This window comes from Panthera tigris, chromosome A2 (assembly GCF_018350195.1).
Source record: "Panthera tigris isolate Pti1 chromosome A2, P.tigris_Pti1_mat1.1, whole genome shotgun sequence".
NCBI lineage: Eukaryota > Metazoa > Chordata > Mammalia > Carnivora > Felidae > Panthera > Panthera tigris.
In genome coordinates this window covers 11,609,415-11,636,487 of record NC_056661.1, presented here as the reverse complement: position 1 = coordinate 11,636,487, position 27,073 = coordinate 11,609,415, and the positions used below count along the sequence as shown (strand labels likewise).

The following is a 27,073-nucleotide window of genomic DNA, read 5'->3' as shown; positions in this document are numbered from 1 at the left end:
CGGTTGTGTTAGAAGGGGCCCCGGGGATTGTCGCCGCCGCTATCCCGGCGTCGGACGTGTGGGGCAGCTGCCCGAGTCCTTGGTTGCGGTGTTAGTTGCTGCCATGAGCTATACAGGTGGGCCCGGCAGGGTAGGGGTCGGGCGTCGGGTGGGGAGGGACAGGGACGTGCCAGAGCCGCACCGGGCTCTCCCACACCTCCCCCGGGGCCTGGACGCTGCCCTCTCTGCGGTCACAAAATGGCGCCGCGGGCCCATCGCCTCAGGTTCGCCCCCCTCGCGCCTTGGCGTCTCAGTTCTTTGTGCTTGCGGCTTAGCGTCCTGGCTCTCGGCAGCCCGAGGTCTTGGCCTCTGTCACCGGTGTCCGAGGGCCCTGGCCTGGGCGCCTGCGTTCTCTGAGCCCATCACCTCTGCCCTTGGCCCGGTCTCCTCAGACCCAGATTCAGGCCACCCTTTTTCGGGTCCTTAGCCCTTGAGAGCGGTCGGCGGGCCTGGCTGCCGTCGCCATTGCCGCACCCTGCCCCCCGCGCAGTTTCCCTGCAAAACGCCGCAGCCACCCACCCCTCCCAGCCCCTTTGCGTGCTCCGGGCTAGGAAAGGCTCCTGGCCCCAGGCGATCAGTACATTTTTGCAGGGTTCGGGCCGAGCGGGGAGCCTCGGGGCCAAAGGGCTAAGCCTGAACCTTGCGAGGAGTGACCGGCTTCTGTGTCAATTCATTCACCATCTGTCAGATTCATCGTGTCAGGTGCTGAACAGGCGCTGGAATATTGGCAGGAAATCCTCAAGCAGCTAACGGGCAGATCTTAGCAGGAAAACAAATGAATATAGGACGTATTCCCCGGCGGTCAGTACTCCGCGGGGGCTGCTCTGTTGCGGGGGGTCAGGGGGAGGGGGGTGGGCTCGCTGTGAAGAGGCGACGTTTGGGCAGAGACCTGAATGGAGTGAGGGGGAGTTCAGGGTGTCTGGTCAGGGGTGCCGTTGGCATAAAGGCCCAGGAGCAGAAACGGCCTGGCTTGTTAGATGAGCAGCTAGGGAGGCCGGTGGGATTTGAGCAGAGGGGAGGGTGGCTGATGAGATCGAGAGAGAGGGGGCCCTGGGAGATGCTTGGGCGAGTGTAAATTATCCCTGGAGGACTTTGAAAGGCCGCCTGGGTTTGCCTTTGGCAGTAACAGATGAGGCCTCTCAGCTCGGAGCCATAGACGAGGCCCCCCCGTTTAATGGGGGTACCCGGCTGGTGAAAGTGTGGTTGCCAGGTAACCTACCTTCTGCTTAGAATGTTCGGGGGCTGACGATGGAACCGGAGCCTCTGGGGCCGCTCTGTAGGCTGTTTTATGTTGGTTTCCGCAGGGAAGTGGTGCCAGGCCTCCCTCTTCCGGCCCCCAGGCCAGGAGCTTGGTGAGAACCCTAGCTTTTCGAGTAACCATCCCTTTGCCCGGTGGTGGTTCTCAACCAGGGGCGATTCTGCCTTCCCACCCCGCCCCCGGTCCGTTTGGCGGTGTTTGGAGGTGTTCTGGGTTGTCACATCCGGGGGTGGGGTTGCTTCCCTCATCTGGGGGGTAGAGGCCGGGAATGCTGCTGACCATCCTGTGCCGTGCCAGATGGACCCCGCCACGGTGGATTATCAGTAGTGCCGAGGTTGGGCAGCCCTGCCCTAGCCTTTCCGTAGCTTTCCTGGTTCAGGAAGAAAGTCAGTCGGGTCGCGGCTGACAACTCCGGAATTGAGATGCAATCGTTTTCTCCAAGTCTTACCAGGAGGTGGAAGACAGGTCTTTGGTTTTTAGGGGCGAGACTGCTGAGGAAACCAGAAGGTGGATGGTCGGGTGCTGTGGAGTAGCTTAATGAGGGAGCATTTTACGTTTATAGACAAGGAGACCGAGTTAGGCCACTAATGGCCAGGTCTCAAGTTCAACTCCAGATCTGGTAGGCTTTAATTCCTGGCTCACTGAGGGAGTCAGGCTAATGGGGCGATGATTACTTTTTCCTTGGTCTTGATCAACTGAAAACCACAGCAGCTTGATAATGTGAGTCTTTCCCTTTAAAGAAGTAGACCACTAAAGTCAAAAGCTTTTTAAGTCACATTTCAGACAACTCTTTGCCTTTAAGGAGGAATTCTGGAGGACTTGACGCAAATGTTACCATGATTATTACGCATAGAAAATGATTACAGTAGCTTTTTTTTTTTTTTTTTTGATAATCTGTCCAGCTTTTGAATCTAGTCTCTCTCTCTCTTTTTTTTTTTTTTTTAACTTTTTTATGTTTGTTTTTATTTTTGAGAGACCGTGCGCAAGCGGGGGAGGGGCAATGAGAGAGGGAGACACCGAGTCTGTAGCAGGTTCCAGGCTCTGTAATGTCAGCACAGAGCCGGTCGTGGGGCTTGAACTCACTAGCCGTGAGATCATGACTTGAGCTGAAATCGGACGCTTAACGGACTGAGCCTCCCAGGCGCCACTGAATTCAGTCTCTTTGTGTGTACTTGGGAAAGGAGGCCCTGTCTGTGGCACTGAGGGGAAGGATGAGAGCAGTGGAAAAACAGGAGAGAAAAATGCAGAATCAGGCCTTCAGAGGAAGGTCTGAAACACTACTACCAGTCCTTTTATAAGAACATTCATCTCACACAGTGTTTGGTGGTGTTAGGAATGCACAAGTGGTTCAGCTCAATGGTTCTGGCTTGGGATCTCTCATGAGGTTACGTTTTAGGTGTCGTTGGGACTGTACTCATCTGAAAGCTTGCCCGGGGCCAAAGGATCCTCCTCTGAGGTGACTCAGACTCGCACAGCTGGCAGGTTGATGCTAGCTGTTGGTTCCCCACCGAGTGGGCCTGTCCACAAGCCTGCCTGCGTCTCCTCACAACGTGCTGGGCTGTTGTTCCCAGAGTGAATGATCTAAGAGAGCAAGGCAGAGCCTGGGAAGTCATGCTCCGAGGTTTCTGCGGTCTTACTGGTTACGCGGGCTACCTCTATTAGTTTGGGAAGGGACAGCGGAATGTCAGGAGGCAAGAATCCGAAGAGGCCATCTTGGAGGCTGGTTACCGTCAGGCTGGAGGCAACCTAACTTCATTCCAGTTGTCTTCTAGTTCTTAGAATTTTTTAAATGTTTGTTTATTTTGAGAGGGGGAGAGGGAGCGCGCCAGAGTGGGCGCGCATGAGCAGGGGAGTGGCAGAGAAAGAGAGGCGAGAGAGAATCCTAGGCAGGCTCCGCACTGTCAGCACAGGGCCTGGCGCGGGGCTCAAACTCACTCACCAACCAGGAGATCATGACCTGAGCAGAAATCAAGAGTCTGACACTTAACCCAGGGAGCCACCTAGGTGCCCTGACCTCTGGTGTTTATCACTTTTTGTCATGTCTTCAAAGAATCTCCTTCCAAAAAAAGAATAAAACTTGGGGAATAAAAAAAGAAGCTTGGGGAGCCTGGGTGACTCAGCGCAGAGCCTGCGTGGGATTCTCTCTCCCTCTCTCTCTGCCCTTCCCCCGCTTACATTCTCTCTCCCCCTCTCAAAATAAATATAAACTTAAAAAAAAAAAACAACAAAAAAAACCCCTGAGAAGCTTTGTGTATTTTTGAGTAAAAAAGATGTCAGTCTGACCAAGAAGGAGGAGTTATGATACATAATTATAAATCCATGCCTGAGCCTTAGGTTTGTAGGGTCAAACCCTTGCTTATTTTATTTTCTCATCTAGAGCTGATCAGGCTGGTAAACCAAGCCAAGGAGAGAAGGTTGGAACGGACAAAAATTTATTCATACTTGGAGCTTAATTTGCTCTAGAGACAGTATCGTGGAACAAAACGTTAACATGGGGAGGACCAAACTAGAGCAGAGGTTGCCATTGACCTCTGCAGGTTTGGTGGATTGTCTTTCCTTTTTCCCAGGGAAGAACTAGGGCGCCTCTCCTTTGAATAGACATAGATCTTTTGCTCTGCAGCTTTCGTACTGCGTTCCAGTTAGTAATCCTGTCAGGGTGTGGTAGGTTCCAGCTGCGGCTGCACTGTGTACAAACCACAGTAGCTGAAGTCTGGAGCCATTTTGCGGGGGGCCATATTGCTGAACAAACAGGTTTCAGAAAGCTAGTTGAGCAAACAACGGAGAAGGTAAACGCAGGCTGCTTATGTGTACACTGTGGGGCTTCCCCCCGGGTGAACCGTACAGAGCACGCTTCCAGTGTTTCTTGTGGACAGTGCTTATGTCGTAGGCGTGTTGGGATGGCCCCTGGAGGGAATCCATTCCAATGTCCCCTCTTTCATTAGGAAAGGTGAAGAGGTTTGGGTGGATACTTGGGACTCTCTCCTTCACCACTGCCCAGTCTCAATTCCCTCCTCTGGGAAGTAAGGCTAAAGTGTGGGTCCACCGATCTTTATTTGAAACCCTTGGAGCTGGGTATATTTTGGAGTTCTAGCTTGAGAGAAGGACATTCCACAGCACTTGGGGTCTGGGGTAGCACCCTGTAACTAAACGCATTATTTCTGTACCAAATTGGGTAAAGAAAAATCGTAATTATCCTCACAGGTCAGTTTTGCCCCACAATGAGTGTTGGCACCACATTTGAGGAGAACACTTGGTTTTCAGACCTTTTTGGACTTGGAATTGCAGGGTAAGGGATGTTGGCCCTGTCCCCTTTGTTGGCTGTGGTGAGGATGAAATAAAATAAAAAGGCTCTTAGCGCCCTGCGGGGGAGACACTTGTTCAGTGTTGGCTGATGTTGGCGGCCATCTTTGTTGCTTTGGTCTTAAAAGATGAGCTAGAGAGACTGTCAACATGTGAATGCCCACCCCGAGGGGAGGCACTTGGTGTATGCTTTTGCTGTAAAAAAGCTGTCAAAGTCATTGGCTTTAATTTGTCAGGAGTTGGCTCTGCTGAGAAAAGGCAAATATTGCCTCTTATGGTATCCTTCATAGTTTCAGTGCTAAGGGTAAATTACTTAAAAATAATATTTTATTATCATTTTTTAAATGTTTGTTTATTTTGAGGCAGAGAGAGAAGAGAGAGAATCCCGAGCAGGCTCTGCACTGATAGTGCAGAGCCTGATGAGGGGCTTAAAACTCACAAACCCTGAGATCATGACCTGAGCCAAAACCCAGGAGTTGACGCTTAACCAACTGACCCACTGGGCGCCCCTAAAAATAATATTTTTAAATGTAATTTTAACAATACTCTCAGGGTTCATCATTTAAGAGTAGTTTCTGGTAGAGGTTTAAGTTTTCTTTAGTTGGTACTAATTCATTTTAAGCTAAGAAATCGTTTGAGAGTTGAGAAAACAGGAATACACATGCCATGTATAATATTTACCCAATATAAACGTGCTCACCCCAAGTAATTGCATTGAGGAGGTAATGTACACGTTTTTTTAATGAGAAAAAATACAAAGCAGTTTTGGTGTCAGATTTGGGGGAAGGGGAGGGGTGTTATTTGCCTTAGTATTGTTCAGAACCAAGTCCCATCCTTGTTTGAATTGGCTCATGTTTCAGTCATTTGATGTAAGTATTTTTCTCATTTAACTGAATGGTTTGGGTACTGATTTATCAAAACGAAGTTTTGGTTTACAGTGTTTAAACTTTTGTTTGTCCAGTTCTTCTGGTGTAGCAAGTTAAATATAGCCCATCTTTTCATTGGCTAATATGTTCTGGAGGTATAATTAAAGTGTTCAGAAGCTAGGATTTTTGGAGGCTTTCCATTGAGGAGAGGGCCTGCCAGCCAGTCTACACCAAAGGGTAATCTTAGGTCATCTCCACATGGCTGGTTTGGGGAAATTAACCACACTGTGCATATATTTAGGCTTTGTCCAAGGATCTGAAACCACTTTGCAGTCGACATACTCAGACACGAGCGCTCAGCCTACCTGTGACTATGGTAAGTGTGGGCCCCTGGGAACCAGAGGGTGCGTGCTCTGGTGTCTTCTCAGTTGCCTTTGACTTTGCCCTGCCTTGCTTTTCCAAATGCAAACTTGTATAAAATGGTGTGGTGGGCTGTTAGAATAGCCGGTGCTTCCCTTGGAGACAATTATGGGAAAGATGGCTGCTGACTGAGCAGGCTAGAGTTCTTGGAGCTGTAAATGATTGGTTCCTTTGACCCCGTAACATTTTCTTAGAAGCACATACGGTCTGTGACAAAAGTCTGGCTTCAGAAAATTCCCTTGAGGGTCTGGGAAGGAGAGTGGCCAAAGTCCAAAGGATGGTCTGAGCTAGAGACCAAACCATCAGTTTAGCTTCAATGTAGTGTGTGGGACCTCTGTACGAGAGAAGCTGCCTGTCTGAATCTAGCAGGGTTTTTAGAGACAGTCAGACCGTCCCAAGCCAGCGGGTTCCTCACATAGGGTTGAGGGACAATGTCCGATTGATTTCTCAGTTGTGATCAGACACGCTAATTCTCTAATTCAGAAATAGCCACTCAACAGAATCCACAGATGTTCTCTGGGTATGCTCTGGCAACCCTGACTGCCAATAAAACCAGTCTTTCTGTGGTCTGTGACTGTTGGTGTCTGTGAGAAGGAGCCCTCTTTGAAATTAATAAGGATAATGCCTTGATTGCTGAGATGGGTAATTTGTTTTACTACTAAGGTCTGGGGAAAGACCAAGCCTACACCCTGACATTACCTCAAGAGTCACTGAATCAGTGGACATAAGTAAGCTCCCTGAAGTATTAGCATCTGGTCCCGGGGGAGAGGGAGACTTAGAGAATGTTTTGAAATTGAGTATGGAGGTATCTGGTATTTCATAAATGAGAAGCGACTTGGTTTGTATGGCTTCCCTATCCTGCCTTGTCTGCCTCACCCCTTTTAATCAAACAACAGTCCAGATTGCACATCTTTTTTGAATTATTTTCCTTCTGGTTTATAAATTCTGGGCACAAGCATTTTAACAGATGTGCCATTTGCAAATCTTTTCTCCCAGCCTGAGGATCATCTCTACTCTTGTCAAGTGAATTTCGAAGAACAAAAGTTCTTCATTTTGATGAAGTCCAATTTATCACGCCTGTGTGTTTTCTCTCTCTCTCTCTCTCTCTCTCTCTCTCTCTCTCTCTCTCTCTTTCTCTAAATAAGTAAACTTAAAAAAATAAAAATAAAAAAGATGGGCATCTGGGTGGCTCAGTCATTTGAGCATCTGACTCTTGGTTTCCACTCAGGTCATGATCTCCTAGTTCGTGGGTTTGAGCCCCGTGTCAGGCTCTGCGCTGACAGTGTGGAGCTTGCTTGGGACTGTCTCCCTCTCTCTCTGCCCCTCCCCTACTCTCTCTCTCTCAAAAATAAACAAACATTAAACAAAATAAATTTTAAAAAGATTTTGTTTTTTAAGTGATCTCTACACCCAGCATGGGACTTGAGCTCACAACCCAGGAATCAAGAGTTGCATGCTCTACAGACTGAGCCAGCCTGATTTCTTTCATTAGAGTTTTGTAGTTCTCAAAACACAGATCCTGCACGTAGTTTGTTATATCTACACCCAAATATTTCCTACTGTCAGTGCCAAGGTAAATGGTACGTTTTAAAGCTTCAGTTTTCAATCAGTCATTGATAATTTGAAGAAATTGGGTTGATTTTTATTTATTGACCTTGTAATAAACCTTGCTAAGCTCACTTATTCTTATAATCTGTATGGATTTTTTTTGAGGTTTATGTAGGCAGTCGTGTGAAAGAATAAAGGCCATTTTATATTTCCTTCTGGCTTAAATTACAAGAGCAATGGAGCAACTTTAAATAACATTTTGAAAAACAGTCACTCGAGACCCCACCATTTTATTTTATTCTATTATTTTTATCATTTATTTATTTATTTTTGAGAAAGAGAGAGAGGGTTGAGGAGGGGCAGAGAGAGGAGACAGAATCAATCCCAAACAGGCTTTGCATAGTCAGCACAGAGCTTGATGCGGAGCTCGAACTCCCCACCGTGAACTCATGACCTCAGCTGAAACCAAGAGTCAGTTACTCAACTGACAGAGCCACCCAGGTGCCCCACCATTTTAATACTTTTGTCAGCATTCCTAATTTAGGTAGTTGAATAATTTATGGGTGGATAGAATTGTCTGTCTTCCTTTATTTGCTTACTGTTAGAAGCATTTCCTCGTACTATGTAAGGCTTAACAGATTCTTTTTTTTTTAATGTTTATTCATTTTTGAGAGAGAGAGAGACAGAGTGGGGGGGGGGGCGGCGGGGGGGAGGGGCAGAGAGAGAGGGAGACACAGAATCCGAAACTGGCTCCAGGCTCTGAGCTGTCAGCACCGAGCCTGATGCGGGGCTCGAACCCACGAGTGGTGAGATCATGACCTGAGCCGAAGTTGGATGCTTAACCGACTGAGCCACCCAGGCACCCCAGTGGATTCTTTTTTGATGCCTATGTGAGCTTTGTCACCGAGAAGGTAGGCTGTAATCTGGATAACTATTTCCTTGAAGTTGAACATTTCCATTGTTTTATGTTTCTGTTCTATAAGTTTTGCTTATGGTGACCATCTGCTTTTATTTTTCTCTTATTAAAAAAATTACGTCCCTAAAATTCCCTATGTCAGCACTGGTCTCATCCCCTCTGGGGGTGGAAGTGAGCTGTGATGTTCTTTTGGAAGGGACAGGTCTTGGGGACTCCCCAGGCCTCATAGTGTAGACAATGGTTTCTCTTTGAAGGCACCTTGTGGGGAAGCCCTTCAGAGAGTCTGAGTTGCCCTGGACATAGCAAGTAGTACCTGGAGAGTGCTTGCTGAGGCCTGTCATTGGGCCATCACCTACTTGTCTACCCACCTGTCCTTGTGTTTACAGAGTTAGTGCCCATTCCTGCTTCCTTTCCTTGTGCTTCCCTGCTCTGTGCTGGCAGATTTTCGGTGGCTAAAGCTCTGGGGGACCATATACAGGCCTCACAAGCAGAGCCCCAGTGGGTCTGCCTGTGCTTCCCAGTCCTTTCTCCTTTTGAATAGCTGGTGTCCACTGTTCCTGGTGCAAACATCCACACGACTGGGCTCTGTTAGCTGCTTCAGCGAAGTGTGTATTATTCCTTGTGTGCTTCTGCCAGCCTCTTTTCTTGCCTGTCAGAACTCTCCGTTGCCACTCCACTCGTCTCTCGCCTGATTTCCTGCTCTGGGCTGTCCCTTTGCTGCTTTCTAGTTAGAAGTGGCTCCTTTAGTGAGCAGTGCTCTCGGCCTGAGCCGTGCCCAGCACTGCCAGCCTGTGCTTTTGCGTTCTCCGATTGATAGTTGAAAAACTGAATGAAGGAGAAGCCTCTGCTTTGGTTTTCCCAACTGAAAGGATTTTTGCTTTGTGAGCTCTGGCACTCGAGGTGCATTAGATTTAATGGTCACCTAGGGTTCTTTGCTGGTTTCTGACACCTACCCATTCTGTTTATGTGCTGGATTGAGGAGGAACCTGAGTGTAGGACCTCGGGTCTACGCCTGGCCTGCGCTTTTCCATCTTTTCAAGTTAATACACTCTTGCTCTCTTGTGGCTGGACTCTTGCCATCCATCATGCTGCCATCTCACTGAGCTTTGGTCCCTGCCTTGGGATGAACATGTCTTGTCTATCTGCAGGGTAGAGACAATAGGGAGTAGGAGGCAAGTCTGGAGTCTCCCCAGAGACATGGGGAAAGTGGTCACCTGTTCTGGTAGACTCCTCTGGGGAGAGGAACCGTGTTTGCTTGACTTGGAATTCCCACTTGGCTTTGCACTTTGTCAGTTCTCACTGGCTTTATGTTCCTGAAGGAATTGACTTTTCTCATGTGCTGTGATAAAATCCAGAGCATATTTGGTTTATAATCCAGATCGTCCTCTCAATAGCTTTTGAAAGGTAGGAGTTGTGCCTTGTCCTTACCTCTGCTAACGTGTTTTAGCATTGCACACACATGCAATTCAAGGATATGGTGGCCTTCCTTGTTAAGGCATATGCTTGGAAGAGTAGGATGGTCAGTTTCTCTGTTCCAGATGGCTTTTTTGGGTGATTTGAGTGATGTGATTTTCAGAGTGGATGTGGGCTCTGTGCCGAACTTCTTGTACAGCACTGTCGGTGAGGCACCGGCATCCAGTCTCCTCTTCTGATTGGTGCTTAGCAGGAAGTTGGGGTAATCTAATTCTGGCTCCTCGGGGAGGAGTGTAAAGAGCCAATTCCTTAGCTGACAGTGTTGGCAAGGAGGGGGCCCTTAAGAGCTGGTCAGAGCCACAGAAGTTTGGGCACCAGGGTTAGGGAGTGACCTGGGTCGTTTATGTAGTGCTCTGAAGCTCAGGGCTTCCCGGGGGAGATTCAGTCTTCTGTAATCAGTCAGATACTGGGAATCATCATCTTTGTGTCTGAAGTAAGCTCTTGTTGTATTGTCATCAATTGTAGATGTAATTACGCTTTTACTGTTTGTAGGATATGGAACTTGGAACTCTGGGACAAACAGAGGCAAGTATTCCCATGATGGCTCTCCTGTCCCTTGGGATTAAACTGGTTGTGTTTCTACCACTGCCCAGCTTGCCCAAAGTGTATCGGGAGGTACCTTCGGGGGGCCCGGGGACTCTGGGGCCAGCTGCTCTTTCACAGGAGGTCCTGTGGTTAGGGCCCACCCAGCCTGAGGTGGCTAGGGTCCCCATTTTGTCTCTGTGACAGATGTCCTTGTCTCTGTGTTTGTCTTGCCGTGTCTGTGTGCGTCTCCTCTCCCTATCCCTGCCATCTCTGTCTGTCTCTGTCTTCCTCATTGCAGGCTACGAGAACTATGGCTATGGCTATGGCTATGGCCAGGATAACACCACCAACTATGGGTATGGTATGGCCACTTCAAACTCTTGGGAAATGCCTAGCTCTGACACAAATACAAACCCTAGTGCTGCGGGTAGCGCCAGTGCCGATTCCGTTTTGTCCAGAATTAACCAGCGCTTAGATATGGTGCCACACTTGGAGACAGACATGATACAAGGAGGCATGTACGGCTCAGGTGGAGAAAGGTGAGTGGGTGTCTGCCCAGGGGTGAGACTCTGCAGGGGCGCCTGCTGCCTACTGGCGTCTCCCTCTTTGAACCGCCTCCTGTGTCTGCTTCCTTTCTTCTTGCTTTGCAGCTGGGGCTCCCAGAGACTGCTTGGGGTCCAGTGCACTTCCCTTCTCTGGCCTGAGCCCCCTCCCTGCCCCTTGCAATTGCCTGGTGGCCAGCCCCTCCCCCAGCTTGTAGGGTGAGGAACAAGCCCTAACAGGGCTGGTTTTGCTATCCTCCAAATGGCTCTTCTCAGGACCAGAGTGTTAAGTGACCCCTCCTTCTGGAGACGGCCATTTGGAGGAGTTCTCCTGAGGCTTTGTATCCTCAGATAGGGCTGGTGGGGGGGATGAGTCCTTGGGGCGGACCACAGCGAGCTGGGCCATCCCCACCTAAGAGACAGAGCAGATGTGGACACTTCCTGTCTGCTCTTCTGAGCCTGACCCACGTGTGCCTCTTGGGCCTCAAAAGCACCTTTGTGAGGCACTGTTGTTGTCCTCATGCTCAAAGCACAAGAGGTCACATCCCTTGCCCAAAGGGACCTAGGAGCAGGTGGTAGAGCTGGGCCTGCCACCTAGACCTGCCTGATTCCACAGCATCAGGTGGTGGGCGTCTGTTACTGTCTAAACTGGTGCCGGCGTAGAAGGCCTTGTGCCCTAGTGAGAGGCTTCAGTGAGGAGGGCATGTGATGGTGTGGGGCAGCCTCGTGGCTCCAGCTGACAGATGGGAGGAGAACAGAGAGTAAGGAGGGGTCCAGCTGGGCACTGGTGGGTTCAGGTGAGGCCCCGGGGCCACTGGGGAGCAGAGGCTGCCAGAGGGACTTTCATGCTCTGGCTCTGTCGCAAGCAAAAAGGGTGGGGGGAGCCCCAGACATGCCCCCTGTCCTCCTGCTTGGCAGCCGCTGTGCTTGCAGCTGAGGGGCTTGGCTGTTTGCTCAGTGGCCAGGTGGACCCCTTCTCTGCAGGTGCCGGCTGCTTGTGCCCCTTCTTTCTGCAGTCTGGGACTGGGGGGCAGGACAGGGGAGGGAGTGACCAGGTGGTGCCGGCTGCTTCTCCCGCAGCTGCTGCTGCTGCTGCTTGGCTGCCCAGCTTTGCATGGAGGGGCCCCCAGGCCTGCTTCACGTGTGGGGCCAGGGCTGGGGGTATGTGGGCTGTTCCCACTGTTAGAATAGCTTTGTGTGGCGCTCTCTTTCTCCCAGGAGGGAGGTTTGGCCTGCCTTCCCAGTTGCTATGGAGGGTTCCATCCCACAAGGTTGATGCGATAGGGCTCTTTTTCTAGGCCCTGGGCAAACTCACAGCATCTTTCCTGGGAAACCCTCTCCACTTTGTCTCCCTTGTCCTTCTGGGTGGTGAGGACCTTTGGAGTGCTGGAAGTTCCCTCAGCCAAGGGAGATGAGACCGGCACAGGGTTTCTCATGGACGTTATCAGCCCTTTTGGACAAGCATTCGTGTGCTGGACTGCCCACATACCACAGGGTGCTGGGCTGCCTGGCTCTGTACCCTGAGGTACAGCCTTGGGCATTGTGGTTACCACATACATACGTACATGCTTCGTAAGGGCTGTGGGGTATCTCTGCCCCTATTTGAGATCCTCTCCACCCTATTGTCCGTTTTTCTTAGGGTCCCCAGGCTGGTGCACGGGCTCCCAAGAAACCTTTTTATTGGCATTTTTAAACACTGTGCCTCTCTGACAGGGTGGGGTGGGTTAGAGTGGGATTTCCCATCTCCAGGACAGGGAGCTACTGGGAAAGGCAGGAACAGTAGGCTACACCCAAGGGAAATGAGACCTGAGGGCCTCCCTGATGCTTTCCACCTGCTTCTGCAGATACGATTCCTATGAGGCCTGTGACTCGAGGGCCATTCTGAGTGAGCGCGACCTATACCGGTCAGGCTACGACTATGGCGAACTTGACCCTGAGATGGAAATGGCCTACGAGGGCCAGTACGATGCCTACCGTGACCAGTTCCGCATGCGTGGCGGCGACACCTTTGGCCCACGGGCTCAGGGCTGGGCCCGGGACTCCAGGAGTGGCCGGCCGATGGCCTCGGGCTATGGGCGCATGTGGGAAGACCCTATGGGGGCCCGGGGCCAGTGCATGCCTGGTGCCTCCCGGCTGCCCTCCCTCTTCTCCCAGAACATCATCCCCGAGTACAGCATGTTCCAGGGCATGCGTGGCGGGGGCACCTTCCCAGGTGGCTCCCGCTTTGGCTTCGGGTTTGGCAATGGCATGAAGCAGATGAGGCGGACCTGGAAGACTTGGACCACAGCCGACTTCCGGGTGAGTGGAGGAGGCCGTCCCTCTGGGCCCCTGACTGGGTGGAGCGAGGGTCCTAGAGCCACCCGCCCTGACGCAGCTCCCTCTCTCTGATCCAGACCAAGAAGAAGAAGAGAAAGCAGTGCGGCAGTCCTGATGAGCCAGACAGCAAAGCCACCCGGACGGACTGCTCGGATAATAGTGATTCAGATAATGGTGAGCTAGGGCACTGGGCTGCTGCCCCTGTCCCCTGCCCCATGGAGCTCCTGGACTGAACTCGTGTTGTTTTGCCTTTCAGATGAGGGCACTGAGGGGGAGGCCGCAGAGGGCACTGAAGGCGCTGAGGCTGTGGAGAAGGGCTCCAGAGCAGTAAGTGGCCGGGCCCTGTGTGCTGTCAGCAGGTGGGGCCTGTGAAGAGCGGGCTGGCTGAGCCCCTGTGCTGCAGAGCAGGGCCTTCCACGGAGGCCACGGGCCATCCTGGTCATGCACGTGTGACCAACACGAGAGAGGTGGAGATCTGATAGAGCATGGGCTGCGAGCAGGCCACACAGCCAGAGCCCAGGTTTCTTTATCAGGAGACGGTGGAATGAGCCCCCTGCGCAAGGGCTGCTGGGAGGATGTGAGGCTCCGTGCTTGGTACATAGCAGGGCCTTGTCATTTAGAGCCTTTGTAAATGACTGTACAAGCTTTAACGTGGGGCGTTTGAAATGGTGTTCTAGGAAGGAGAAGATGAAGAGGGAAAAGAAGAAGGCAAAGAAGAAAGCAAAGAGGATGCAGAAAAGGGTGAGTCTTCTGAGCGGCCCGGGTGCTGGGGCGGCGCTTCCAGGCATTCACAGTTGGAGGGATCCAGCTGAGGGCAGGGCTGTGACAGATGTGCGGCCAGCTGGGGCCCTCCCTCGTGGGGCTGGCATGCGCTGGCGGGGGGCTCCTCTTCCTCTGTTCCCTTCTCACTCTGCCCCACCCCCCCCATTCTTCCCAGACAGAGGCTGTGGGTGGCAGTGGTCCCTGTCTGCCTAGCGCATTGGCTTTACCTTTCGGTGGGGGCAGCAAGCAAGAGAGTTGGGGGGAACCCCAGGCATACGCCCTACCCTCCAGTAGTGCACAGCTCCGAGTCCTCAGTGGCTGGTGTCTGAGCTGGGACCCTCGGTGGAGTTTTTACGGCTCTGGTTTGCGTGTCCTCTCCCTTAGCGCCTCTCCAGCCCCTGTTGGGAGTCCGTGTCCCCCTACCTGAGTGATGAGCGCCAGCAGGTACCTAACAGTAAATCCAGCCTCAGCCCAGTGTTGCCGCGGTGCACCGTGGGGGGTGGGCCGAGCCCTGTGAGCTTTGGGGTCTTTACCTCTGGGGGCTGCACTTAGGCCTCAGCCATGGCCTCCCTGCATCCCGCCACCTGGCCCCTCTGAACTTGTGCCAGCGTCCCCACCGAGATGGCTTCTGTTTGCCTTCCAGCCTCCCTGGGGCCCACTCTGTGGAATGTGGGTGTTCTGGAGAGCGGTGGGGTCAGCCTGTGTCCTCCCCTCTTCAGGACCTAGGCCAGAATGGTTCCCTGCCCAGCCCAGGGTACCCAGCCCTGCTCGTGGCCGGAGTCCTTGTTCGGACAGCTGCTTTCAGGATGGACTATCTGGAGTAGAAGGCGGGTGATCCAGCCAGAGGCCCCAGGGCCTGCCCTGACCTGGTGGAGCCAGGCTAGTGACTGTGCCCTCTGTTTCCACAGGGGCCCTCAGCACCCAGGACGATAGTGGCCAGATCAAGCGCAAGTTGCAGGCAGGCAAGAAGAGCCAGGATAAGCAGAAAAAGCGGCAGCGAGACCGCATGGTGGAAAGGTAACCAGCTGCCCTCCATTCCTTTGCCTCTGCCTCGCTCGGGGGCTGCCGCCTGAAGAGCAGGGCCGTAGCTCTGCCGCCTCGCCGCCCTCTGGCCTCCCTTGGGAGCTGCCACCTGCTCGGCCGTGCATGGACCCTGCTTCCCGCCAGGCCCAGCTCCCAAGGCCTGACTCCATCCCTGCCCCACTGCGGCCGCCTGGCGACCGCTAGCGTCTTTGACCTGAGACCCGACACTGCTCGGCACCGTTGCCCAGAAGCTCCAGCGCTAGGTCACTCGGCGCACGAGCCCCGAGGTGCACTGGGGGCCCGCTGCCCCTGCGGGAGGGGGCCAGCTCATCAGAGACTCAAGGTCCAAGGCGCCTGTGCCACCCCAGCTAGCTGCCAAGAGGCCGTCGCCGCGCCCAGGAGAGATGGCAGCACCTGTGGGCTGTGGCAGCCTTGGGCCTGCCCTCTGCCCTGCCCGCCGGCCCTGTCAGGCCGGGCCTGTCTGCGGCTGAGCCCTTCACGCCCCTTGGTCGGGTCTGTCTGCCCTCAGGGCTCCCGCACTGGCGCTTGCCTCCTCCTCCTCCGCCTCAGACTCTTGCTCTTGCTGGACCTTCCTCAGCCTCGCCGGCGCCCGGCCCCTGGGCTCTCCAGACAAAGCTGACCCCGTGGCCCAGATAAGGACGTCCGGCAGAGGTAGGGACCCGCCCCGAGGCCTCGGTGGCGGCTGGCCTCCTCCGCCCCTTGCCACGGCGGCCTGCTCCAGCTCAGGCCCCAGACCCCGGGCTTCTGCTGTGGACACCAGGCCCAGACAGAGCACCTCGCTCAGGTGACTCCAGGCTGCCCTCTGGCAGGCCAGGCGGGCGCCCTCCTTCCAGCTCAGACTGGTCTCTTCTTGGAAGAGGAAGATGAGGCAGCAGGAGCCCAGGCCTGCTTGCCTCCCATCCCTCCCGACACCACCCCCAAGCATTCTGAGCAGAGGATGGGCTGGGCCTTTCAGTCCCCCAGACCCAGAAGGAAGATGCAGCACCTTTTCGGGCCCTGCCTCGGGACTGCGTACTCCACTCTGCACCTCAGGGCCACCTGGCTCACGCCAGGGCATCCTTCCTTCCGGTCCCCAGCTGGGCCAAGTGCACAAGCTCCTGCCCAGCCTTGGTAGAGAGGCCCACCGGCAGCCTTCCAGCGACTCCTTGCCTGTTGCAGCAGCTGCTGCCTCAGGGTTCAGCCTCCTGTCTGGGAAGGAAGAGCTCCTCCCCTGTCCCCCACGTTGCAGTAACTGCAGCCTGCAGACTTTCTGTCCCTCTCTACTCCCAACCCCACTGGTCCCAGCCTGTCCCCCTGCCGGGACCGAACGACAGAGGCCCGTGAGCAAGGCCTGTTTCAGGGCTCGCAACTGGGTTGGGTGAGGCAGCAGCGCTGTACCGTGGGACCCTCGAGGCCTCAGCCCTTCGTTTCTTTCCTGTGGCAGGATCCAATTTGTGTGTTCTCTCTGCAAATACCGGACCTTCTACGAGGAGGAGATGGCCAGCCATCTCGATAGCAAGTTCCACAAGGAGCACTTTAAATACGTAGGCACCAAGCTCCCCAAGCAGACAGCCGATTTCCTGCAGGTGAGCCTTGGAGCGGCACAGCTGCTCTTAGCTTCTCGGACTCCTTGGAACATAGAGCAGCCACACAATCCTTGGATCTCCTCGGTGTCTTTGGCAGGAATATGTCGCCAACAAGACCAAGAAGACAGAGGAACTCCGGAAAACCGTGGAGGATCTTGATGGTCTGATTCAGCAGATCTACAGAGACCAAGATCTTACCCAAGGTAAGGAGGTTCCATCTCACTCCAACTAGGCAGGGATTCAGCCTGCCCTCCTCTGGTTCTGAGTGGGGTCACGACACCCCTCTGTTCCCCCAGGGAGGGTCAGCGAGAACAGCCTCAGGCCCACGTGGAAATGCAGGGTGAGGTGAGGAGCTGGTCTGGTGTTTTTCCCAAACTGCTGGGTCTGTCTTAGGCACCTGGAACCAGTGGTGACTCTCCTTCTCCGCCCTACAGAAATTGCCATGGAGCATTTTGTGAAGAAGGTAGAGGCAGCTCACTGTGCAGCCTGTGACCTCTTCATCCCCATGCAGTTTGGGATCATCCAGAAGCACCTCAAGACCATGGATCACAACCGGAACCGCAGGGTGAGTGGCCACGGGTGCTCTCCTGCCATCCTGTGGGTTGACTTGGTGAGGCGTCTGGGAAGGTCCTGGGGTTATAACCTCTGGCTGCCCATGAGGAACTGTAGGAAGTGTGGCAGGGCAGGCAGATAGAGACATTTCTGGCCCAGTGCAGTCAGTACAGCTACAGGGAGAGGCGAGGGAAATGGGGAGAAGGTGTGGGAGAAGGTGTCATCAGAGCTGGACTGTAACACTATGGGATATGGGGGCCTCTGTGTGCATAGGGGCCACCAGCCAGAATAGGTTCAGAAACCAAACAAAAAGTGTGCAGTGCAAGTGCTGCTGGAGGAGGGGTCGGGGCTTCAGAGGTTCACGAGGGTTGGGATGACGGTCTGGGCTCACTCCTGTAGGCAGCAGAGTTTTTAGGTCAGGCGCTGTGACGGGGTTAGAGTTGGTGTTGCACCTGGTGTGGAGGGAGACGGTGCGGAGCGGGGAGTGGAGGAACTGCCGTAGTACCGAGACAGAGGGGGGCCTCCGCTTTTCGAGTGAGGAGAAAGGAAATGACCGGGAGTCTGGGATGTCTCAGGTTTCTGGCTTGGGTAACTGGGTGGCCAGAGCTGCTGCTAAGGTGGGGGGGTAGGTATATGGTACAGGGAAAGGAGCGAGTCCGGCAAGAAGGTGAACAAATTCAGTCTCGTTTTCCGGTGTATCCCCAGTGCCTAGCATAGAAGTCAGGGTGGGTGTTTTGTGATTGAGGTGGTGGTGGCTGTTAGAGATCCGGTCTGGATGGAGGGGCCGTGCAGTAGGGAGAGAGCTGAGAAGTCTAGGACCGGGTCTGGGCCAGAGTGAGGCTTGACTGCCATCACCTGGAGGAAGGCGAAGGGGATTTATGGGCAGATGATGACAACCAGGGGAAGTGTAGGAAGTAGCATTTCTCAACTTTTTTCCACGGCCATCAGATTCATCTCTGGTCTTTCTTGGTGCACTAATTCTCAACAGTGGGATGCGGTTAGGTGGTTGAGGAGATCTTGTAGGGGTCTTGCCATGACTGGATTTTGAACTGGGAGCTGATAAGGGGTAGGCAGAGAGCAGATGACAGAGGATGGATCGTGCATAATATTAAAATGTGGAAAATCTAGGTGATATGAGGATAGCTAGTAAAACATAAACTCCAAATTGATCCTAAAAGAAGTTTACAGAACAGAAGAGGGGCACCTGGGTGGCTCAGCTGATCAGGCATTCTACTCTGGATTTCGACTCAGGTTGTGATCTTGTGGTTCGTGAGATTGAACCCCATGTGGGCTCTGCACTGACAGCTTGGAGCCTACCTGGGATATTCTCTCTCTCTCTCTCTCTCTCTCTCTCTCTTCTTCCCTGCTCTCTCCCTCTCTTTCTCAAGTAAATATACTTAAAAAAAGAAAAAACCATAACTACTAATGGAGGGATTTGGAAGGGTGAGGAAAGACAGAGATACTTAGAAAGCACCAGAAATCATTGATATGTGAAGATTTGAGTATAATTTCAATGTCGTATTTTTTAGAGATTCCAACTATGGAAATGAATGGAAACCTTATAATTATTATTTTTGGTAACAGCTTTATTGAGATATAAATTGTATATCATACAATTTACCCATAAAAGCTGTACGATGCAGTAGTTTTTAATATATTACAGTTGTGTAGCCATCACCATAATCAATTATAGAACACTTTCATCACCTCAGAAAGAAACCCTTTAGCTGTCATTCCTCTCCCCCCACTCCCCACCCCTCCTGTCCCATGCTTCATGCTTCCTTAGTCTTAGGCAACCACTAATATACTCTTTGTCTCTGTATACTGTCTCTGGGTATTTCATGTAAATGGGATCACAAAATACATGGTCTTCGGTGATCAGCTTCTTCCACTTAGCATAACGTTTTCAGGGTTCATCCAGGTAGCATGTGTCAGATTTTCATTCCTTTGTATGGCCTAATAATACTCTCTTGCATGCATAGACCACATTTTGGTCTACCCATTCATTAATTTGGGCATTTGGATTGTTTTCACTTTTTGGCTGTTATAAATTATGCTGTTACAAATATTTGAGCATTTGTGTACAAGCTTTTGTGTGGGTATATGTTTTTATTTCTCTTGTGTATGTGTCTAGGAGTGGAATGTCTGGGTCGGAATGTCTGTTTAACTTCTTGAGGAATAGCCAGATGTTTTCCAGAGTGGCTGCACCATTTCTATTCCCTATCAGCAACTGTGTGAGAGTTCCAATTTTTTCATACTCTCCAGCACTGGTTATTCTCTTTCTGATTCTAGCCATCCTAGTGGGTTTGAAATGGTATCCACGGTTTATTTTTCATTTGGATTTCTCTAATGACGATGATGTTGAGCATCTTTTTTTTTTCCCTTAAGTTTATTTATTTATTTTGGAAGAGAGCGCGCATGCACGCGTGTGCAGGAAGAGGGAGCAAGGGAATCCCAAGCAGGCTCCGCGCTGTCAGCGCAGAGCCTGATGTGGGGTTTGATCTCACAAATCTCGGGATTATGCAAAATCCAGAGTCGGATGCTTAACCAACTGAGCCACCCAGGAACCCTCCCCTCCGGTTTGATGATCTTTTGAATGGTTCGTTTAATCCATTCACATTTAATATTATTGTTGAGATTATTAGATTTGCATTTCTTGTTCTGTTCCCCCTGTATTGCTTTTTTGTTGTTTGTTTTGGTTTGGTTTTGGTTTTAATTAATTTTTAATTTCCTTAATGATATTTTTTGTGCTACATTTTTAGGCATTATTTTTTGAGTAGTTTCTCTAGGCCTTATCTTACACATATTAACTTCTCAAAATCTGTCAGGTACAATAACCTAATTTCAGTGGGATTAAGTTACTCACATATAGCTCTCTCTACATGGGAGATTTTTGTGTTATTACCATTATACATAGTATTTTATCTAAATGTGTTGTAGTTCCAATAACATAAAGCCAATGATAAAATAACAGTGTGATTACTGCTTTACATAATATTATGTCTTTTAAAAAGGAAGCTGACAGGGGCGCCTGGGTGGCGCAGTCGGTTAAGCGTCCGACTTCGGCCAGGTCACGATCTCGCGGTCCGTGAGTTCGAGCCCCGCGTCAGGCTCTGGGCTGACGGCTCGGAGCCTGGAGCCTGTTTCTGATTCTGTGTCTCCCTCTCTCTCTGCCCCTCCCCCGTTCATGCTCTGTCTCTCTCTGTCCCAAAAATAAATAAAAAAACGTTGGAAAAAAAAAAAAAAAAGGAAGCTGACAGGAAGAGAGGCATCTGGGTGGCTCAGTTGGGTAAGCATCCAGTTCTTGATCTCAGCTCATCAGGGCTTGATCTCAAGGTCGTGAGTTCGAAGCCCCACATTGGGCTCCATGCTGGGCATGAAGCTGACTATTTTATTTTATTTTATTTTATTTTATTATTTTTTTATCTAAAATGTTTACTTATTTTTGAGGGAGAAAGAGTGCACTCATGAGTGGAGGAGGAGCACAGAAGATCCCAAGCGGGCTCTGTGCTGACAGCAGAGAGCCCGATACACAGCTCGAACTCACGAACCTTGAGATCATAACCTGAGCTTAATTCGACACTCAACTGACTGAGCCACCCAGACACCCCAAGCCTACTTAAAAATAAATAAGTAAATAAAATAAGGAAGCTGACAGGACAGCAATTATATGTTTGTAGCTTTTGTTACATTAGCCTTCTTATTTTTTATTTTTGGTTCTCTTCATTTGTGTTCTTCCTGTGGATTCAAGTTCCCACTTCCTTGTTAGTTCAGTACAACTTTAGTCCCCCCACCTTCTTTGTGCTGTTATTGGCAAAGAGATTTCTCTATGTTACAGGCCAAACAGTACTGTGTGTGTGTGTGTGTGTGTGTGTGTGTGTGTGTGTGTGTGTTTTATACAACTTCTTTTCAGTCAGTTGAGAAGACAGGCAAAGAATTATACATTCATAGTTAGTGTCTTTTATAATTACCTTTATTATTTTTTCACATGGATCTGAATAACTGGGGCCGCTTGCTTTCAGCCTGAAGAGCTTTGGTGCTTCTTACAAGGTCTGCTGGCAGCGGACTCTCTCAGGTACTCGTTTTGGGGAATGTCTCTATTTCACCTTAACCTCTGAAAGGTAGCTCTGTTGGGTGCTGGAATCTTGGTTGACACTTTTTATCTTTGAGCATTTTCAGTGTCATTTCACTGCCCCCTGGCCTCGTTTCTCGTGACAAACCAACTTTTAACCTATTGAGGTTCCCTTTTAAGTGATGATTCATTTTTCTTTTTCTGCTTCAAGCATTTTCCCTTGTCTTTGACTCAGCATTTTTATTACGAGGAGTCTTTTATGGATCTCTTTGTATTTATCCTACTTGGAGTTTGTCGGATCTCTACATTCAAATCTTTCATCAGATTTGGCAAGTTTGCCTACATTTTTCTTCATGTATTTTTTTCTGCCTCTTTCTCCTCTTCTTTTGGTGTTTCCATTATGCATATGTTGGGTCACCTAATGGTGTTCCAAGGTTGTCTGAGACTGTTTTTCTTCATTCTTCTCTGTTTTTCAGATCGTATCTACCAATCTATAGATTCTCTAAGTCTTCTGCTAGTTCAAATCTACTGTTGAGCCCATCTAGTGAATTTTTCATTTCAGTTATTATGCTTTCCAGCTCCCAAGATTTTAGTTTTGTTTTTTTTATAATTTGTCTCTTTACTGATATTCTCTATTTGATGAGACCGTGTGATTATGCTTTTCTCTTCTTCCCACCCCCACCACAGTCTTGCTACTATATTTGCTTATCTGTTTGTTTAGTCAAATTATTTTTTAAGTCTCTGCCAGAGTGAAACCTTTGCTAGGGTGCCTTGAATGAGGAAGCTGTGAGCAAGGGCCTAGCCACCCTGGGATAACAATGGTTTTGACAGGGTTTTTTTTTTTCTTGCCTAGACTACCCTTAGCTGTTACAAACTATACAAATTGTTGACTGATGGCTGTGTTGTTTTCAGCAATGCCTTGAGGCATTAAATTGCTCTTCAATCTGATCCAATTAAATAAATCCACACTCTTCTATAGGAATCATCTTTGAGGTCATGGTTTGAGAGTTCTGAGCCCTGTAGGCTCTTCTTAACTGTCCTACTGGTTCTGGTAACCAGGGAAGCTGATGGTTTAGTTTATATTGTTATCACATCTACTAGTGTCCCTGTTTTTCTGCATATCCTCCTGTCTTGAACTTCTTCACAGTCTTGTGAATAAAGTAAGTTCCTTTGGGAAGAGATTTGGGAGCTCATTGTTTTAAGGCCTACCCCTGGGTAAAACCTGCACCTAGACTCTGGAGCTGGGTGGGGGGATTATGCAGTGTTGCTTTCTCAGTGCCTGCTGTTTTAAGAGAGACTGGGGAGAGAAGGTGACAGCTGTAGCCTCTGGTCTTGGTTTGGTTTGCCTCTCCAAGGCACAGGACCTCTGCTTTATAAACAAGCCAGAGCTAGGGCAGCGTGAAACCTATTCTCAGCATACTGTGCCCTAGGTCAAGCCTCTATTCCATGAATGGGGGGCTGGAGAGAAGAAGGGCACCACCATCTCTCAGATGAGCTTGTCTAGAACTTAGCTTCCACAGCAGGTAGCTCAGAATGAGAATTGATGACTTTCCGTGCCTCCTGAGAAGATGCGGCCTTCCAACTGTGATGAGCTGGGTAGAGTCCGAGGCCTGTGTTCTTGGGCTGCAGCATCTGGAGTGGGTTTTCCCATCACTCTGAACTGGGAAAGGCAAGAAAGCAACAGGTCATGTTTAAACCACCACAACTCACAATCTTTACTGAGTTTTAGTAGCTTTTCCTTAGTGTTTCTTCATTCACTGTATGTCCTTAGGACCATTTCCCTTGACTTGAAAGGATTGTGGTGTTTTATCGTCTTCATCAGTTTCACCAGGGAGCAGGTCCACATAGCTTGTCAGGTTTCCATGCTGAAAGTCCATCCCCCATTGCATTTTTAGGAAGACTTTTTAACCTTAATTCCAAAACTCTGATAAGGATAATGCCAAAATGAAACTGTAGATCAGTTTAGTGTTAAAGAATGAAAGTGCTAATAAGTAGGGGTACCTGGCTGGCTTGGTCAAATAGAGTATGCGACTCTTGATCTTGGGGTTGTGAGTTCAAGCCCCACGTTGGGTGCAGAGAGTACTTAAAGATAAATAGTAAAAATAAATAAAAAAGAATAAAAGTGCTAAGTAGAAATTACTAATTACCAATCCAGTGTATTCAATTCAATTCAAGCATGTAATACACTATATAAGTATAATTCGTTTCTGGAATATAAGGATGGCTTGATAAGAAATTAGCAACTATCAAGGGTGCCTGGGTGGCTCAGTTGGTTAGGTGTCCGACTTCAGCTCAGGTCATGATCTCGCACTCCGTGAGTTCAAGCCCCACGTCGTGCTCTGTGCTGACAGCTCAGAGCCTGGAGCCTGTTTGAATTCTGTGTCCCCCCTCTCTCTCTGCCCCTTCTCCACTCATGCTCTGTCTTACTCTGTCTCTCAAAAATAAATGTTAAAAAAAACCACACACATAAAGAAAAAGAAATGAGCAACTGTCAGTGAGTGTGAAATACTGGAAATGAAAACTTTATATGCAAATAATCTGACTATATTCTTAGCAAGGCTGAATGATTACAGCAAAATGGCCTTAGAATTAATAGAATTTCACAAAGAAGGGGAATTTAAGATAACATACAGAAAGTAATAGCTTTTCTCCATTGTAGTAATACCCAGTTAGAAATGTAAATGGGGAAAAAACTACTCATAGCAATGACAAAATCCACAAAATAACTAGGAATATAGATTTAAGAAGAAAGGTATGGGATCTTAAACTCGATATGAAATAAGACTTCAGTGAATAGAGAAATATACAGTGTTCTTCTTCGGAGATTTAATAGCAGAACAAAACAAAACTACATCTCCCCACATATTAATGTGGACAGTTAATGGGATTCCATTCATACTCTGGGGAGGGAGATGGAATGAAATTGTTTGAAAGTTTTATGTTGTAGAATTAAGTCTAACAGTCAAGAAAATTATACAAAGGGCAGTAGTTGAGTTCAGGGACTTGGTTTTTCAGGTAATAACCTTTTACAAAGCCACTGCAATTAAAAACAAGTGATATTGGCATAGTAATAAAATGGTGGAACCAGATTAGAGAGTCTAATGAAAGATCCCAGTATGTTTTGGAACTTAGTAACTGTTAAAGTCAGTACAGGTTCCTTATCTGAAATCCTGGGGCCAGATGTTTTCAAATCAGGTGTTTTTTTTTTTTGGTTTCAGAACATCTACACGGTAATGATCGCCAACATCCCTAGCAGGATCTGGGAAAGTGACTTGTAGTTGAACCATAAGTAATTCTTCAAGTGACTTACAGAAGTGGGATAAATAAAGACGGTATAAAAATATAATGGAGTTTTAGGGGAAAACTTTTCCTTCTGGGTTTCAGATTTGTGGAGAAGGGATTATAGACCTATATGTCCATTCAACGGAGAGACAATGGTTTATCTCATAAATTTCTGGAGAAGAAAATTGGACCCCTAACCTCATACCATATATTCAATTCCAGAAATAATACACGTGAAAAATAAAAGAGCAAAATTTAGAAGATCGTTTGTTTACCTTGAGGTTACAGAAAGCCTTCCTGAGAGCAAGCCAGGAAACCCAGAGGTTGTGGAGAAGATGACCTCATAGAAACGCTGGGCAGGTGGCCCAGCATGCGTATCAGATCACTCAGATTTTGCTGTTGGGCAGGGCAATGCCCTGAGAGGCAGCACACATTCTTTTCTCTTTCATTGGACCACAAAAGTATCCAACAGTGATAACATCTGATGCTGCTGAGGAGGCCAAAGGATAAGTACATTGTTTTAATAAAGGTGGAGGAAGCTCCACCTACTACAACTTACAACTTACAACTTTTTTTGCAGAGTACTGGGGCACCCGTCACTTTGGGGAACCTGTTTGGTAAAATTAAAAGCACCAACATGGAAGTATTTAAGGTTATTTTGGTGGTGTTTGGTTATTGTAGCAAAAATCTGGAAACAATGTAAATGGGCTTCAGCTGGGAATTGTGTGTACCTGTCTGGTGCCTCCAGGGAGGAGGATAATGTGTTGGCAAGTGAGGAATTGGGGAGGAAGTGGGCTGACCTAGTATCCTAATTGTGCATCTTTAATTTGTTTCATTTTGAGCAACAGACCTTGAAGTCTGTCGGTATTTTCCCCAAGCAGTAGAGAAAATAAGAAGTGAAGGTTGGGAAAGGGAGTAGAAACAGTAAGGGAGATGAGGACGTATAGAGTTGGCTGGGGTGCCACAGTAGGGTTTTTGGAGGTGGGCCCCTCCTTCCCAGGCCAACAAAAATAGCTTTTATCCTTGTCTTTCGGCTTACAGCTTTCTGCATTATCTTTATAATGATGAAAGTCAGAGTTGCCTGTACTCCGACCATTGAGGGAACCGCTTACCATTTCAGACAGAAAGGCTCTGGCATGCTGTGTGCACACTGGCCCATCACACACCTTTCTTCTCACACAGGGGGAGAGATGAGCCCTATTTATGGACTGCACGGTCATCTTTTTGAATGTATGATTTATTTAACATAAGAACATTTAGGTGCTTTCCAGTTTTTCAGTACTGCAGCCACGTGCATGAATGTTTCCAAGTCCTAGTATAGATTCCTGTAAAGAATTACTGAGACATTTTTATTTTTAATACATTTTATTTAAACTGCTTTCCAGAAAGGAAGTAAACAGTTGGCCCTCTCACCATCAGGGGTAGAACTGTCTCTCTTCACTGAACCTTGACATTTGGGGTATAATTCTTCATCTTGGGGATTCTGTGGGTTAAAAGGAGGTATATCCCTTAAATGTGCTGTTTGACATTTGTGTTCCTACTTTTATATTCTCCCTGTTGATCCTAACGAGTCCCTTGCATATGGGCGGTTGGCTTCTTGCTGGGGGTTGCACCTTCAGCATTTAGTAGGTTTCTTAATTTGTTCACTGTCTGTAGTTTTTATGTAAGCACATTAGATTTCTGCTGTACAGCTGTAAAGACTTGTTTTTAACCAATACAGTAAGTATGGTGTAGAAGAATGGAGCATCTGAACAAAGATTAGGTCTGGGTCCGTGCTTGTACCCACGGTACACTTGTCCACCTATAGCACGTGGTTAGAGTCCTCAGCTGTGCTAAGCTAAGGGTAGAGGGGTTTGGGAGGGCTCCGCAGATCTGGAGAGGTGGGGGAGGGGGGCTTTCCGGCGCCAAGAGCAGCCTCTCCAGCCCTGCCTGCCTTGCTTGCAGCTCATGATGGAGCAGTCCAAGAAGTCCTCGCTCATGGTGGCCCGCAGCATCCTCAACAACAAAATCATCAGCAAGAAGCTGGAGCGCTACCTGAAGGTGAGGCGCGCCACCCCGGGGTCCCCCCCCCCCTCCCCCGGACCCCGCGGGTCCTCCCTTCAGTGTCTGTGTCCCTTCCCCACAGGGTGAGAACCCGTTCACGGATAGCCCCGAAGAAGAGAAGGAACAGGAGGAGGCCGAGGGCGGTGCCCTGGACGAGGGGACGCTAGTAGAAGCGGCAGGGGGCGCGGAGGGTGCCGAGGGCGCGCCGGCGCAACCCCCAGTGCCCCCGGAGCCCGCCCCTGGGGCCACGTCCCCACCACCGCCGCCGCCCCCTGAGGAGGAGGAGGAGGAGGAGGAGGAGGAGGAGGCCTTGCCCCTACTGGGCGGCGCGCTTCAGCGCCAGATCCGCGGTATCCCGGGCCTCGACGTGGAGGCCGACGACGACGAGGAGGGTGGTGGGGGCGCACCGTGACCTGGGCCCGCGGCGGGCGGGACCCGCGTGGCCAAGGCTGGAAGCCGAGCCCAATAAAGTTCTTTCTACCCCACTTTTCTTGTTCGTTTGTTGGTGTGCGGCACGGTCGGCGTAGTGGGAAGCGGGCTGCGCCTGCGC

The 27,073-nt window shown here is 49.9% G+C and overlaps 1 protein-coding gene across 6 annotated transcripts; it reads left to right on the top strand.

Annotated features, from left to right (window-relative positions):
• Positions 1 to 27,008, top strand: AKAP8L (A-kinase anchoring protein 8 like). Of its 6 annotated transcripts, XM_042978447.1 has the most exons (16): positions 1 to 116; positions 5,765 to 5,839; positions 10,313 to 10,345; positions 10,644 to 10,701; positions 10,804 to 10,884; positions 12,732 to 13,185; positions 13,281 to 13,377; positions 13,460 to 13,530; positions 13,881 to 13,944; positions 14,874 to 14,982; positions 16,433 to 16,574; positions 16,672 to 16,777; positions 17,009 to 17,139; positions 24,417 to 24,428; positions 26,425 to 26,520; positions 26,606 to 27,008. In XM_042978447.1, the coding sequence occupies exons 1-16, from the start codon at positions 104 to 106 to the stop codon at positions 26,933 to 26,935; spliced, it is 1,872 nt and encodes a 623-aa protein (XP_042834381.1). In that variant the 5' UTR covers positions 1 to 103; the 3' UTR covers positions 26,936 to 27,008. The 6 variants fall into 6 exon arrangements, 5 of the variants coding, with proteins under 5 accessions (XP_042834381.1, XP_042834382.1, XP_042834379.1 ...); XM_042978448.1 differs by lacking the exon at positions 10,804 to 10,884; XM_042978445.1 differs by having other exon boundaries at positions 10,644 to 10,884.
• The last annotated feature ends 65 nt before the right edge of the window (positions 27,009 to 27,073 follow it).